Genomic DNA, 13,878 nt, shown 5'->3' with positions numbered 1-13,878 from the left:
GATGTTGCTCGGCGAAGCGGCAATATGCGGGCTCATTATTTGGAGAATACCGTGTTAGTATGCACCTTGAGCGAAAACCTTTTGTCGATGATGCCATCTATGGATTCACCGCTGACAAGAGACCTTGGTTGATTCTAGACACAGAAATTGATTTCACGACCTACATGGCTCAAGTCCGCGTGTTCATCGGGGGCGAGACAGAGTATAGCAAGATCACAGGTCCCACGGGTCCTCTCGTCTACCCAGCCCTCCATGTCTACATCTATACCGTCCTCTTCGACCTCACCGACGAAGGCACCAATATCCTCCGCGCCCAGATCATATTCGCTGCCCTGTATCTACTCACCCTAGCGGTTGTGCTTGCGTGTTACCGACGGGTTGGAGCCCCGCCGTGGCTCCTACTCCCTTTGGCACTCAGTAAGAGAATGCATTCAATCTTCTTGCTGAGGCTGTTCAATGACTGTTGGGCCACGCTGGCGTTCTGGGCGGCGGTATATCTGCTGCAATGTCGGAAATGGGAGAGTGGCTCATTGGTGTGGGGACTGGGCTTAGGGGTGAAGATGACAATCCTTTTGGCTGCGCCCGCCATCGGAGCAGTCGTTCTGCAAGGCCATGGCACAAGAGATGGGATCTTTTGTGGTCTTTTCGTCCTGGTCCTTCATCTTGTCATTGCCATGCCCTTCCTCGATCGGGAAGCTGGGCTTCAATATTTCCAGCGCGCCTTCGATTTCGGAAGACAGTTTCTCTTCAAGTGGACCGTTAACTGGAGGTGTGTAGGTGAAGAAGTGTTTTTGTCTCGCGGTTTCGCCGTCGGTCTCCTGGTCATCCACGTCTCCCTGCTTCTTGTCTTTTTCCAGACCAAGTGGGTGAAACCCAGTTCTTCGAATTTGCTGGAGTTCCTGAGGAAGTATACCAGCTCGATGCGGTACGTGGAGGAGCTTCGAGTCTCGAGGAAAATCACGCCCACTTTTGTCATGGACACAATGCTGGGAAGTATGGTCATCGGGATGTTATGTGCCCGAAGCTTGCATTACCAGTTCTATGCATATCTCGGCTGGGCAACCCCATATCTTCTGTGGCGAGCAGGAGGAGGTCCATTGTGGGTTTTCGTTAACTGGGCGGTCCAGGAATATTGTTGGTTGGTCTATCCTAGCACAAACCTGAGCTCTACCTTGGTTGTGACTGAGTTAGCGGTACAAGTGACTTGTGCACTGATCGCAACGCCAGATAGATCATATCAGTCGCCCCAAGATGCTGGAAGGAAAGACGACTTCAGAAGCCGCAACGGGAGCGGTTAATGAGTCAATCTTCGGGTTGTCCATCCTCACTGTCTGACGGGGGCATCTTTCCAACCACCGACTCTCCCTCATCACTGTCTTCGGACACAACCTTTTTGACAAACTCTTGAGGCCAATATGATTGTTTCCTCCACCTGCTCTCGTCTCCGATGACGTTCACAATCAGGCCTTGGATTTTGTTGGTGCGCTCCGAAACAGGGGAAGTATCAACGAGCACATAACCGCCACGCCTGACAAAGATGACCCCTCTGAATCGAACCTCGAGTTCGACCAGGAGGGTGGTGGAGCCTGGGGTCTGCACAGTGTAGAGGTCCTTGCCATTGGCGTTGAGTATGCGAGCAATGGTCTGATCTGGAGTCAAGGAGGCTGGAGGAGTGAGGATCTCTTCGGCTAAACGTCGATGCCTGTTTACGGGTTTTCTGTTCCGTGCCATGACGCCAGTAAGCACGAGAGAACTAGAGAAGTGGCTGATTCTAACGCAGACGGTGAGTGGATTCTGGAACTTTGAGTGAGCAGGACGTGCGATTTCTCAGTGCGGGGGATTTTTGTCGGAAGCGGCTGAGTGAGCCCGTGCATTTGCCTGCGCAGTCGGATGCTGCCCGATGTAGAAACGTAGCCGGCCTGCAAATTTGCCTGTTTTGGACCAACGCAGCAGGGATGCGTGGTCTCCAAAATTTCCTCAACCCAGCCCCCTACTCTCACTGGCATGCGAAATATCCTTATCGACCCATCTTCTTGCATCTGCCCGGCGGTTAGGGTAAATAGCCTTAATATCTTCGAATCAATGGATCAGCAGCGTAGCAAGATCAACAAAATCTTACCAGCAGTGGAGCAAGCTGTGACTCGATAAGTATGTCAAGGTCCCCATCCGCTCACCCATGATTCTTTGGTTTTCATTTACGCCGGATTCTTGTGCTTCAATGCCCTAGTCTCGTTCGAGAATTTTGCCGCCATGTCTGCTCAAACGTTTGGAGCTTTCATCACTCATGAAAGCAGTCCGTCTCCAGTCGTCGTCAGACTCGATCCTGTTGTCCACCGAGACAATATATCTACGCTTCCCCCAACTGAATATGAGTTACAATGGGGTCAACGATTGAACGGACCACGAAAGGACCTCTCTCGAGACTCGTCGCCTATTGGTCGATCGCTTCCTCAAACCCCTGGCGAGCTCGAACAAAGTCAGCCTCCCACTCCCAAAAGAAGCCACGCCGTAGAAGCCATTGTCCAATCTGCGTCCGATCCGCCGAGAAATCGCTGGAGGCTGGCAGCGGCCGCTCTTATGTTCTTTCTCTTAGGAATAAATGACGCAGCCACTGGTGCCCTGATTCCATATTTGGAGGAAGAGTACAGTATCGGCTATGCAGTCGTGTCTTTGATTTTCGTCACCAATGCTGTTGGTTTCATCTCCATGGCACCTGTTACTCAGATCATAGAGGCACGTCTTGGTCGATCTGGGTCTTATATCATTGCAACTTCCCTGATGAGCATTGGCTATATTGCTCTCATTTGTGCTCCCCCTTTTCCTGTTGTGGTGCTTAGCTTCTACTTTTTGGGTTGCGGAATGGGCCTGTTTCTGGCTATGACCAATGCGTTTGTTGTGAATCTGTTGAACGGCACCGTCATTCTCGGATTTTGCCACGGCCTGTACGGGGTAAGCTTCCTGATTCGTGCAAGCTTTTGCCACATTACTGACTTCTTCAGCTGGGTGGTATCGTTTCTCCCCTCATGGCAACAGCAATGGTGTCCAACGGGGTCCGCTGGTCATTTTATTACTTCATCCCACTTTCTATATCGTTATCGTCCATTCTATTCATGGGATGGTCTTATCGGGGCTTTGAAAATGATGCTGCTGCACAACTACTTACCACCCTCGAACGCACAGCGTCCCGTCGGGCTGCTGCGGCCTTGGGTGAACGCACCAAATTAAAACTGCTCAGACGGACACTCAAAAATCGAACCACTCTTTTGGGTGCTGCCTTCATCTTGTATGTCATCCTCATCACTATCCATCCAAGCAACATTATTGACAGCTGGGCAGTTTCTACCAGGGTGCCGAAGTGGCTATATCCGGCTGGGTCATATCGTATTTGATCCATTTCCGAAACGGAGACCCTTCGCAAGTCGGTAACGTCACGGCAGGTTTCTGGGGTGGCATTACCGCGGGACGATTCATTCTTACTCATTTTGCTCACCAGATGGGAGAAAAACTGGCAGTTATCCTCCTCATTACCGGAGCTGCTGTCTTCCAGCTTCTAGTTTGGCTAGTACCCAATATCATTGGGAATGCCGTGGCAGAGTCCATCGTTGGCGTCTTCCTAGGACCTGTCTACCCTTGCGCCACCGGAGTCTTTTCCAAACTCTTACCCGTCAACATTCAAATCAGCAGTTTGTCCGTGGTGACATCTATGGGATCGTCAGGAGGCGCCCTAGTGCCTTTCATCACCGGAATATTGGCCCAGAAACTGAGTACGGTCGTCCTTCATCCGGTTGTTCTGATTTCACTTGCCTCGATGACAGTCACATGGCTACTATTGCCGCGAATTGGAAAAAGAACGGAATAAATGAAGTAGTGCATATGCCTAAGACGTGATATATGTCATTGTTCATTTCAAATCGGGCTCGTCAGTCACCGCACCGCCAAGACATGCTCTTTCACTTACTGTTCCAACATTTGCTTGGAGACCACATGCTACAGTTTCACCTCAGCCGAGGTTCACGCTTCCTTCTGTATCTCTTGATGCATATCAAATTTTTGAAACATACCAGACTGTGAACCATAAATTTTCATTGCGCCTTCGCATAGGAACCCTATTACATCGACTGCATCTATCGAAGCCTCTGGTACAATCTGAGATCCTCGTACAACATATGTCGGCCTGTTCGACACCATCTGTAAGCCACGTATCGAATCCAGAACCATGGATTTTCTCAAGAGTGGATCTCAACAGCCTCGGGGTGTCCGGAAACGGATGTCCGAATGGGCCGGTCAAAAAGTTCATCAATGGCTAGAAACAGAGACGAGACCGAGTTCATTCTCCTCTCCAGGTAATTCAACGACATTCATACCCGCGCATCACAACCGCGGAGAACATGGTCAAGGTTCAGCACATCCTGCCGTTTCCGATCATTCCCGATTACAGTTCAAGGTGCGTCATCTTCACGGGAGGCACATTATTTTGCATACCCTTTGTTTCTGTTTGAACACACACTCACTATGGTTCAACATTATTCGCTCGCTCAATCAGTGGTATTCAGGGGAAAATTCTGCGCCACTGTCATGTCCTTCCGAACTTTTTCTCTGTGCTACAACGCCAGAATATCCTCTTAAGCAAAGAAATGTCAAAATGCCCGATTCTACCTGGGAAATTTACTCACCGACTTCAGCATGCTCTTACTTTACTCATATTTTCCAGTTTAACTCATCTTCTCCAGGCCGAACCAGTAACCAGCATCAACGCGACGAACATGACGACAACTCTTAATGCGACAACTTCATATCCACCAAACATCAGCATCGCCTGCGTCGACTTCCTCGGCGATGTTCACAGTGCCACTACGTACGTGAAACGCGACCTCGGCTTTCAAGGTCAACTCGGCCAATATGTTCTACTGAGCTATGGCGATACCATGTACAGCGACGCCAACTACAGCGATACCTGGAGAGGAATGACGAGCGACTCAGCGGCCCTAGCTACACACAATCCTCTCGTCGTCATCGACCCGGTCTTAACACCAGAAGGCTACCCGCCACAATTCTGCCCTTTGGTCGCTTCTTTCGGCGAAGATCCTGCTAAATACGGTATGGGCATCACCAATGTGGTCGAAACCGACGACTCGGGCCAAGGTCAAGGGATCATGTTTTTCCTCTTGAACCACCGGCCAAACGGGACCAACAATCTCATCGGCGCTGGTGTTGCTTCTGTGACCCTTAACACGTCAACATACCCGCCCGTGCCGCAGATTCGCCGTCTCCCGCCGCGGTACTGGTGGGACGCGACGCGCGAACCGTGGTATGGCGATGTCTGCGCTCTGCGATGGGAAGACTACATCTACGGCTACGGCCACGGTGGGGAAGGAAATCCTTGGGTCTATCTAACGCGGGTGCGTGCTGCTGAGGCTACCAATTTCGCCTGCTACGAGTATTGGAACGGATCTGACTGGCAGAGTGAGCGCCTCGACTCCCAATCCATAGGCGAGAAAGAGAGTGTCTTCTGGCAGATCAACCAGGGGCAGGTCATCTGGTCGAATTACTACGGTTGTTTTTTCTTTGTCTACTGCGGTACGTCTCCAGACTCCAGCTTCAGAAGCTCTAACCCAGATTTTCTCGTAATCAACGCCAACGTTCCACAGACAACTGGATGAACTCGAAGGTTCTCCTCAAAACGTCCCCGAAACCCGAAGGCCCTTGGTCAGATCCCATCACTCTATATCAGGCCACTCCCATCCGACAGGACAGCTCGATCTACGCGGCGGTGCCACATCCGTATTTCGACAACTCGGGGAAAACTCTCGTTGTCACGTTCACGAATCATCCTAATACTATCCAAGCTGTGCGTGTTGTTTTCGCATAGGGAAAGGTAGCCCCCAAGGCCCAGCGGGATTTGCGGAAGTGGGTCGGAGGTATACGGCGGTTAGCGACGAGACGTCCAAGACTCATACATGAAATTTTAATCAAAATTCTTCGCGACACGAGCCCCAATAGTCAAGGGCAATGGACCATGACAGAATGGAACCTCCAGGTTATCCTTCTCCACGAAACATTGTCTGCTGAGTGGGCTGTATTTCTGATCTGTGGAGAAATAAACATGAGGTCATTTGGCCAATGCAGTCACATGATCACGGCCGTCAGTCACGTGTTATCCGAAAATGTCCTTTCCTATTTGCTTTCACTACAAATTGGACATTTCTCCTCGAAAATGCATTGGCAAGTCGAGATATTCAATGCTTGAGTTCTCTCCCTCTTCGTGGGTATCACTGACACCCCATTGTCGAGGCCTTGAGATTTTCCACCAGTTGATTGTTTCAGATCGGTACCTGCTCGCATCCAAGATGATGGCCACAATTTGCCTTTTACGCATCCGCAACAACACATTCCAGCATATTGTCTCCAACGCACCTGACGATATATTTTACGTATAGAATTAAGCCAATTCCCCGATTGATCAGTCAGAACATCGAACGCAAGCTCGAAAGACGCGTTTGCCGTGTAGTTGTCTTTATGGTTGAATTCAAAACGAAGGGAATGTATCGGGGCAGCGACCCTTGGCAGCGACCTTCGTACCACAGCGACCTGCTAAACACCAATTGAGCCTAGTTGTGCGAGAGTTGCCCGGAGGATGGCGAGGTACCTCAAATCCCTAGGAAAATGGGGGGTTTTCAGGTACCTTTCCATCCACTTTGCCTCCCTCGCATAGTTGGCCCTTTTTGGTGTTCTTTTTAAACAGTGTCATTAAGGCCTTTCGACAGAGCTATTTGCACTCGACTTTAGAAGCCTTTTCACACTCGATTTTGGTGTTGTTGTGTATCAGGAGCTCTCTGTCGCCTATTTAGTCTGTCTAAAGTCCCCCTTCCCCCTCTTGCCTCCTGACCTCGCTGTTGACCACCTTCAGAGCCTTCCTGATGCTCTGTGAGCCTCTTGTGAATCTTGTATGAGTCCTTGCTCCTTTGCCTCTTTGTATCTCGCCGTGTGGTTGCGCCTTCTCTTTCCTCTACCTCCTCCTAGTGCTGGAGGTGCCGTAGACGCTGGTAGATCGAAGATCTCGTCGTTGACTGTCGGAGAGGCCTCAGGGGTAGGAGATCGACGTGGTCGTGGTCTGTCTGGAGTGCGAATTGGTAAACGTCGTGAGAGAGGAGTAATCTGAGGCGGAGGTGTTGTCGGTCTTGCTGTCTCTGTCACTGTTATGCTGGCTCGGGGAGTAGACGTCAATTGAGCTTGTTGTCGTCGCTCGTCAGCGCGTTCATCTTGACGTCTTTGACGCTTTTCCTGGCGCTCTTGACGTTCTAGAATCTCGTTCGCTGTTAAGCCCCGTGCTTCACGAGGTCCGTGAGAGGCCTTTTGAACGATTCGTCGTCTTACAACAGGGTCAGGTTGGCCGATGGGTATTTGCTGCAATTCAAGGTGTTGTTGACCGATCATTGAAAGATTCCTAAAGACTTGCCTGTGGAATTCGCGAATTTGTCGCTCTCCACGAGCTATTTGAACATCGTAACGATGGCGCTCCTCAGGATTTAGCTGATTTCTGATTTCAGCGAGTAGTAGAGCCTGTTGAGCGTCTTGGTTCGACCTCAGATCTTCTTGAGGCGCCTCAGAAGGGTAGAATGGCTTCCAATTACGCTCCGTGATTTCCGGTCCTGACAGCCACCAACGAGGGTGTAGAAGAGTTTTCGGTAGAGGTAAATTTTCGAGAAAGGCCCGGAGTAGATAATGTTTGCAGGCAATACCGAACTGGTAGAGAATCGGGCACTCGCAAATCTCGCTCAATTGCTCTCCCCTCATCATGAATTGATTAAGTTCCGTCCATTCCTTCTCAAGTAAGGCGAGTGCCTCATTCGAGACCTTCATTCGCAGGGCTTTGAAGACGTCAGACTGAGCTAGACGAGGGTAGTGACGATGAGAGAGCGCCTCATCGTCCTGAAGATCCTTGAGGACTGATTTGACCTTCATCGTAAGCCGTTTAGCCGCATCTTCGAGGCTTAATTGGCCATTTGTGATCTCCCTCATAACACCATGATATGACTCGACTCTTTGACTTGCTCTGGCACCGAGATTTGCGTAGAGGCGTGTGTAAAAGTGGGCAACTTTACGCTCCTTTGGCAGCCACTCCTCGTTGATGTATTGCCTGAATTCTCTCCCTCCTTTTGCGCAGACAGTTTCGCGATTGGCGTTCAGATCTGCCTCAGTTTCGGCCTGAAGGTAAGAGTAACAGAGGCTTCGAAGCCCTTGAATCTCTGTGCCCTGATCGTCGAAGTGGCTATCAATCTCGTCTTTCTTGATTCCAAGTTTTCGCGCCTTCACAATCATTGCCTCAACCGCGTGCCAGGTGCAAAATTGCTGTTTTGCATCGGGAAAAGCCTCAGGGATTGACGCTGCTAAACCACCTGCTTGATCGCCTAAAATGACTTCGGGAGGTGCGATTTGAGGCTGCCCCGGGGCCTGGAGACAGAAAGAGATAAAACTGTGCCAGAAGAATAGGTAGGAGTCCTTGTCTTCGCTTCGACACCAGGAAAAGGCGATTGGAAAGGTTTTTCTTGAATTTAGCTGACCGACGGCGATGAGTAGAGGAAGCCTGAACGAATTCGTATTGAAGGTGCCGTCTATCACGACAAGAAAGCCTCCAACAAAACGACGCGCGAGCGCCAACAGCGAGGGATGAGTAAACCAGACTTGAATCAACTTTCTACTTACGACTTCATTCTTTTCATTTAATCCTTCCTCGACACGAGTGCTGTATACGAATCCCTCGTCTTCCAGCGCTGCCAAAAGCCCAGCAATTGTCCTCGAATCCTCTTGGTTTGGCTTCCACTTCCTTACAAGGTTGTAATACTGTCTTGACGTCAAATTCAGGCCAAACTCAGACGACGACTCGAGCACTCTTCGCGATGCAGAGTATGGAATGATTGCAATACGATGAGATGTTGCGGCGGCTCGAATTTCTTGAAAATCAGATAAGTCATTCATGAAACGCGGATAGACAGCGAGAGGATTTTCAGTCAATTCATGGCCTTCATGTTCAAGCGACATGACGGTTAACACCCATCCCTTCTCGCTGCCGCGATCAATTGACTTAAAGCTGACTCTACAACGCCAGTTGCACCCTGTTTGTCGAACCGCAGTCCTCTCTCGCTTCCTCCTAGATATGATTTCGCCCTCTTCACCGACAGCGACGTGATCCTCGAGCCCTCGAAAGTTTCGAGTTTTCTCTCCGTGGTGAATGCATTTGAAGACTGAGGCAGGCACTTTAGCATTTCCTCCACCGTTACGGACGACATCAAAGCCGGTGACGAGTGCAAAGGCCTTTAGACGTCTCTCAGCCTCAGGAAGAGACCCAAACACCTCGCCAGTAACAGGAGTCTGAAGCCAAGAGACAGGGAAAGAGTTGACAAGGCTCTCAAGAGGCCCACGAAGGTGTTGAGAGCATCCTGAAGGCGCTCGCCAGACGTCGCCGACAAAGGAAGTGGCCATTGGGGTAATAGCAACAAGAGGGGTTCGAAAAGGCTTTGCAACACCAAGAAAGTCTATACAATTGCAGAGGGGCCGATAACAAGCACTCAAATCGTGACTTGATGCGAGCACTTCAATTTTGATGTTTTGGTACCTCGATTTGTGCGCTTTTACTAGGGATTTTAGGTACCTTTACATCATTGGTTGCCTCTTTCCATCAACTACGCCAAATCGAGCTTAATCAGGTCGCTGTGGTACGAAGGTCGCTGCCAAGGGTCGCTGCCCCGATACATTCCCAAAACGAAGCCCAACCCTGGCAGCAGATGTCACCCACCCCTACTGACCTCTTCAACTCTTACCGTCGTTTACCCCAGGAGTCATCCTTGATGCCGAGAATTTAGTCGTTACTTTGTTCATGCAACCTGAGTCTTCTATGCACCAAATGAAGTAGGTTTGGCCGAGCACCACTTTGTCTCTGGTCGATCAATACGCAATGTCATCGGTGGCGTCAATTCAGAGCAGAGAGAGGAATCCCTTGGCCTCCTTAGTATCGTCTCCGCCCGAACAGATCCCTGTCAATCAGGGAAAACACAAGCTCGCCTCATATCTCCACTCCCACTTGTTCGTCCTTCAGATTTCACCGTCCTATTGTCCTGTCGTCTCAACTTTTCTCCAGGCCCACTCCCCTTGAACAAATGACGATATCCTCGCTTCCCCGCCACTTGGCGTCTCCATCTCTCTATTCGAAAACCTGGTCACGGAGAAATGCTATAAAATGCCTGCTATGTCCAACTTGCTTCTCGTTGCGCCCTTGTCTTACTCGTACTCCTTCTATTCATGGCGATCCCTCTGAAGAAACCAGGTGACGAGGCTGGAGCCGCTTGGCCAGCCATTGTTATCGGTGTTTTTGTCGCGTGAGTATCTAAACACCTCGTCGACAATTCAAACCAACTAACGACATTCCAGGTTCGGAGGCTTGCTCTTTGGTTATGACACGGGTACGATCTCCGGCATCCTGGAGATGCCCTATTGGAAAAAATTGTTTTCCGATGGATATACCGACTCTGAAGGAAACCCCGCTATTCGATCTAGCGATGAGTCTCTCATTGTCTCTATCCTGTCTCTGGGAACTTTTCTCGGAGCTCTGACTGCCGCTCCAACCGCCGACTTCTTTGGCCGAAGGATGGGCTTGATCTTATCCACAGGCATTGTTTTCAATCTCGGTGTCATTTTGCAGACGGCAGCCACAAGTCAACCATTGTTCATCGCAGGCCGTTTCTTCGCCGGATACGGCGTCGGTTTGATTTCTGCGATGGGTAGGACCAATCGTCTAGAAAATGCAAACGCGTCCTAACGAGTTACTGTAGTTCCTCTCTATCAATCCGAGACCGCTCCCAAATGGATCCGTGGTACCATCGTAGGATGTTATCAACTCGCCATTACAATCGGCCTATTCCTCGCCGCCATCGTCAACAATGGAACAGGCGACCGAAATGACTCGGGCAGCTACCGAATCCCAGTCGCTCTACAATTTGCCTGGGCTATCATTCTCATCGGAGGCATGATCATGCTCCCGGAAACTCCTCGCTTCCATATCAAAAAGGGTCGACCCGAAAAGGCAGCAATCGCCCTTGCTCGCCTCCGACGACTCCCTGCTGATCATCCCGGCCTTGTTGAAGAACTTGCCGAAGTGCGCGCGAACCATGAGTACGAAATGTCGATTGGGAAAGCCAGCTATGCCGACTGCTTCAAGGGCACTATTCTCAAACGTCTCATTACGGGCTGTTGCTTGCAAGCTTTGCAACAATTGTCTGGAGTCAATTTTATTTTCTACTACGGCACCGCGTACTTTACTCGTGCTGGGTTCCAGGACCCTTTCATTATCCAGGTCATTACTAACAGTGTCAATGTGGTATGTGCAAGCTGTCTCCTCTCGCCCAGACCCAGGATCTGCAAAACTGACACATTCTGCTAGGCGAGCACATTCCCGGGTCTGTGGCTGGTTGAAAAAATGGGCCGGCGCCACCTCCTTCTCATGGGTGCCATCGGCATGACCGTATCGCAATTCATCGTCGCAATCACGGGCACTGTCGCCGGCACTACCGATCTCCCTGCCCAACGCGCCGCCATTGCCTTTGTCTGCATCTACATCTACTTCTTCGCCTCATCATGGGGTCCTGTCGCTTGGGTAAGAGAATCCTCCCCCTCCTCCCTGCTCGAGGCCTGCCAAACTATGCTCTCTCCTAAAATAGTCGACTAATGTATTTATTGTGTAGGTCGTAACCGGCGAACTCTTCCCTCTCAAAGTGCGCGCCAAAGCCCTCTCCATGACCACCGCGACCAACTGGATCTTCAACTGGGCCCTTGCGTTCTCCACCCCGTACCTCGTCGACGAAGAACACGCGAACTTGCAATCAAAAGTCTTCTTCATCTGGGGCGGCTTCTGCTGCATTGCCATTTTCTTCGTCTGGTTCATGATTTACGAGACAAAGAACTTGACGCTCGAGCAGGTCGACGAGCTGTACGAGATGGTCGATAAAGCGTGGTTGAGTAGGAAGTTTAGACCGCAGGTTAGTTTTAAGGATGCTGGGCAACAAAGAGGAACAGCAGACGGACACAGATTAAGCCTCAGGCAGATGAGCATCGCGCAGGAGGAGAGGAGGGCAAGTCAGGCTCAGGCGCAAGAACAGATCGAGCAGGCTGGAGAGAAGGGCGAATCGTTGCACCATAATTGATGCAACAAATTTTTTGACGGGGGAGGGAGAAACAAGAGGGATTTCTATGCCGGACTCATTGTTACGTTTTACGATTGGGACAATAGTCGGCGATAAGCAGAATCCATGACAAGGCTAGGATGAAGGGAAAACTTGGTAGGCTAATGGGACCAATTTTGAGCATTCCGTCTATATGGCACAAGTACGACGATTTCCCCAACAACTAGTCTGTCCTCCCAGCGCTAGCCAATATTTTGTTCATCGTGGCTCATTCGCCATCCTCCCTCCATACAAAGTTCTGTTCGATACCCTCAACCAACGGGCGCAACGCCATTCCGTAATCCCCACCGTTAGGCGTCCTCAAGAGCGTATGAATGTGGAACTTTGCTGGGTGTGTATTGTTCAAAAACACACCCGAGTGGTGATCAAACTCGACGAGAATCACGGGGCTCTGGATCCGGTAGTAGAACGGGTCGGGGTCCGCGAAGCCGCCGATCCAACTGAAATACGTTTCATGGAAGAATGTCGAGAGGTGCTTTAGTCGGATATCCCGTGCCGATTGTGGGAGATAGAGCAAGTACTGATTGAGGATCGCAAGGATGAGCGATTGTTGCTCGTTCGTCATGGAGCTGACGAGGATGCCTTCGTACGGCACGACGCGGTTATCTCGGTACGCGCCGCATAGGTGCCGCTGGTCGTCGTGGTTCCAGCGCCCATGGGGCATAGCGGGGTCTTTCATTTCTTTGTACGTTTGGGCTTTGGCCTGCTGGTCAGGACTGAGCGACTGCATGAGCTGAAGACCGAGTTTTTCTTCGGTCTGCAAGATTCGTGTCCCGGTATAGGCTCCATCGTCGATCTCGTTGGGTTCTGCGCCCGTGAACCATGGCGAGATGATGACTTGAGTACGGTAGAAGAATAGGTTCAGGCACAGGTGGTGGCCGTAAAAGCTATAGCCCCAAGGGGAAGTGGTGGAGGGATCGCCGAAGAGGACGAAGTTATAGGAGAACTCGTTCATGACAGAGGGGGATTTGACGAGTTGGCCGAGAAAGCCGTTGATACGCATGGCGGAGACAGCTTTGTCGTAGCCTTCGGGAGACAAGGAGACACGAAGAATGGACATGACGCTGTCGCGGACTTGGGGTGTGACTGAGTCGAGGCGAATGCCTTTGTCGCTAAGGAGGAATTCCGGGTTGGACCATGTTCGCCATTCGGGTGAGTCGATGTGGTAGGTGAGCTTAGATAGTTGGTCGGCGGTGAGTTGGGAGAGGAGTGTTTGGGTCGTTGAGACGATTTTGTTAATGGGAATGCCTTCGTCTTGTATTTGGAACAGGCCCGGTCGAACGATTCCTGAAGACAGAAGGAAAGAGGTGAGTTTGAGGAATTGGAGTAATTTTTATCAGAGACAACTTACCATCATTTGTCACACCTTTGAATGGCTCCTTCAAAAGTTTCATCCAGTGAAGATACAAGGCGTGGAGCCATGGGGGTACGCCTTTTTCTTTGAAAGCTTGGGCGTACACATGGGCATCCTGCTTTGCCATGGTGGTGAAGCGAGGAATGCTCAAGTCAGGCAGATATTGGCGATATTCGCTTTCGTTGGAAGCCGCCATATCTGTTCAATCTCGTGAGTTCTCTTCGCCAGTAGTGATCGCTGGGTCTGGAGAGTCCTAATGGTAGTCAGCCACCTCACCACACGTTTGGAACG

The 13,878-nt window shown here is 50.6% G+C and overlaps 6 protein-coding genes across 6 annotated transcripts; 4 read left to right on the top strand and 2 right to left on the bottom strand.

Moving 5' to 3' along the window:
- Positions 1-59: 59 nt before the first annotated feature.
- Positions 60-1,231, top strand: Z518_10997 (uncharacterized protein; the record flags this gene model as incomplete). The annotated part of the gene is made up of 2 exons (XM_013411506.1): positions 60-1,138; positions 1,192-1,231. 2 exons carry the CDS (start codon positions 60-62, stop codon positions 1,229-1,231), a joined length of 1,119 nt encoding a protein of 372 aa, XP_013266960.1.
- Positions 1,232-1,302: 71 nt separating this feature from the next.
- On the bottom strand, positions 1,303-1,731 carry Z518_10996 (uncharacterized protein; the record flags this gene model as incomplete). The annotated part of the gene is made up of 1 exon (XM_013411505.1): positions 1,303-1,731. The coding sequence occupies one exon, from the start codon at positions 1,729-1,731 to the stop codon at positions 1,303-1,305; it is 429 nt and encodes a 142-aa protein (XP_013266959.1).
- Positions 1,732-2,250: 519 nt separating this feature from the next.
- Z518_10995 (uncharacterized protein) lies at positions 2,251-3,859 on the top strand (the record flags this gene model as incomplete). Its single annotated transcript, XM_013411504.1, has 3 exons — positions 2,251-2,949; positions 3,000-3,283; positions 3,337-3,859. The coding sequence occupies 3 exons, from the start codon at positions 2,251-2,253 to the stop codon at positions 3,857-3,859; spliced, it is 1,506 nt and encodes a 501-aa protein (XP_013266958.1).
- A 904-nt stretch (positions 3,860-4,763) lies between these two features.
- Z518_10994 (uncharacterized protein) lies at positions 4,764-5,869 on the top strand (the record flags this gene model as incomplete). The annotated part of the gene is made up of 2 exons (XM_013411503.1): positions 4,764-5,577; positions 5,649-5,869. 2 exons carry the CDS (start codon positions 4,764-4,766, stop codon positions 5,867-5,869), a joined length of 1,035 nt encoding a protein of 344 aa, XP_013266957.1.
- Positions 5,870-10,296: 4,427 nt separating this feature from the next.
- Positions 10,297-12,194, top strand: Z518_10993 (uncharacterized protein; the record flags this gene model as incomplete). The annotated part of the gene is made up of 5 exons (XM_013411502.1): positions 10,297-10,373; positions 10,426-10,775; positions 10,827-11,371; positions 11,435-11,647; positions 11,736-12,194. The coding sequence occupies 5 exons, from the start codon at positions 10,297-10,299 to the stop codon at positions 12,192-12,194; spliced, it is 1,644 nt and encodes a 547-aa protein (XP_013266956.1).
- Positions 12,195-12,441: 247 nt separating this feature from the next.
- Positions 12,442-13,783, bottom strand: Z518_10992 (uncharacterized protein; the record flags this gene model as incomplete). The annotated part of the gene is made up of 2 exons (XM_013411501.1): positions 12,442-13,520; positions 13,585-13,783. 2 exons carry the CDS (start codon positions 13,781-13,783, stop codon positions 12,442-12,444), a joined length of 1,278 nt encoding a protein of 425 aa, XP_013266955.1.
- Between the last annotated feature and the right edge of the window lie 95 nt (positions 13,784-13,878).

The sequence above is a fragment of the Rhinocladiella mackenziei genome (genome assembly GCF_000835555.1).
Source record: "Rhinocladiella mackenziei CBS 650.93 unplaced genomic scaffold supercont1.10, whole genome shotgun sequence".
Taxonomy (NCBI): domain Eukaryota; kingdom Fungi; phylum Ascomycota; class Eurotiomycetes; order Chaetothyriales; family Herpotrichiellaceae; genus Rhinocladiella; species Rhinocladiella mackenziei.
The sequence above is the reverse complement of the archived record's forward strand: the minus strand, read 5'-3'. Positions and strand labels throughout refer to the sequence as shown.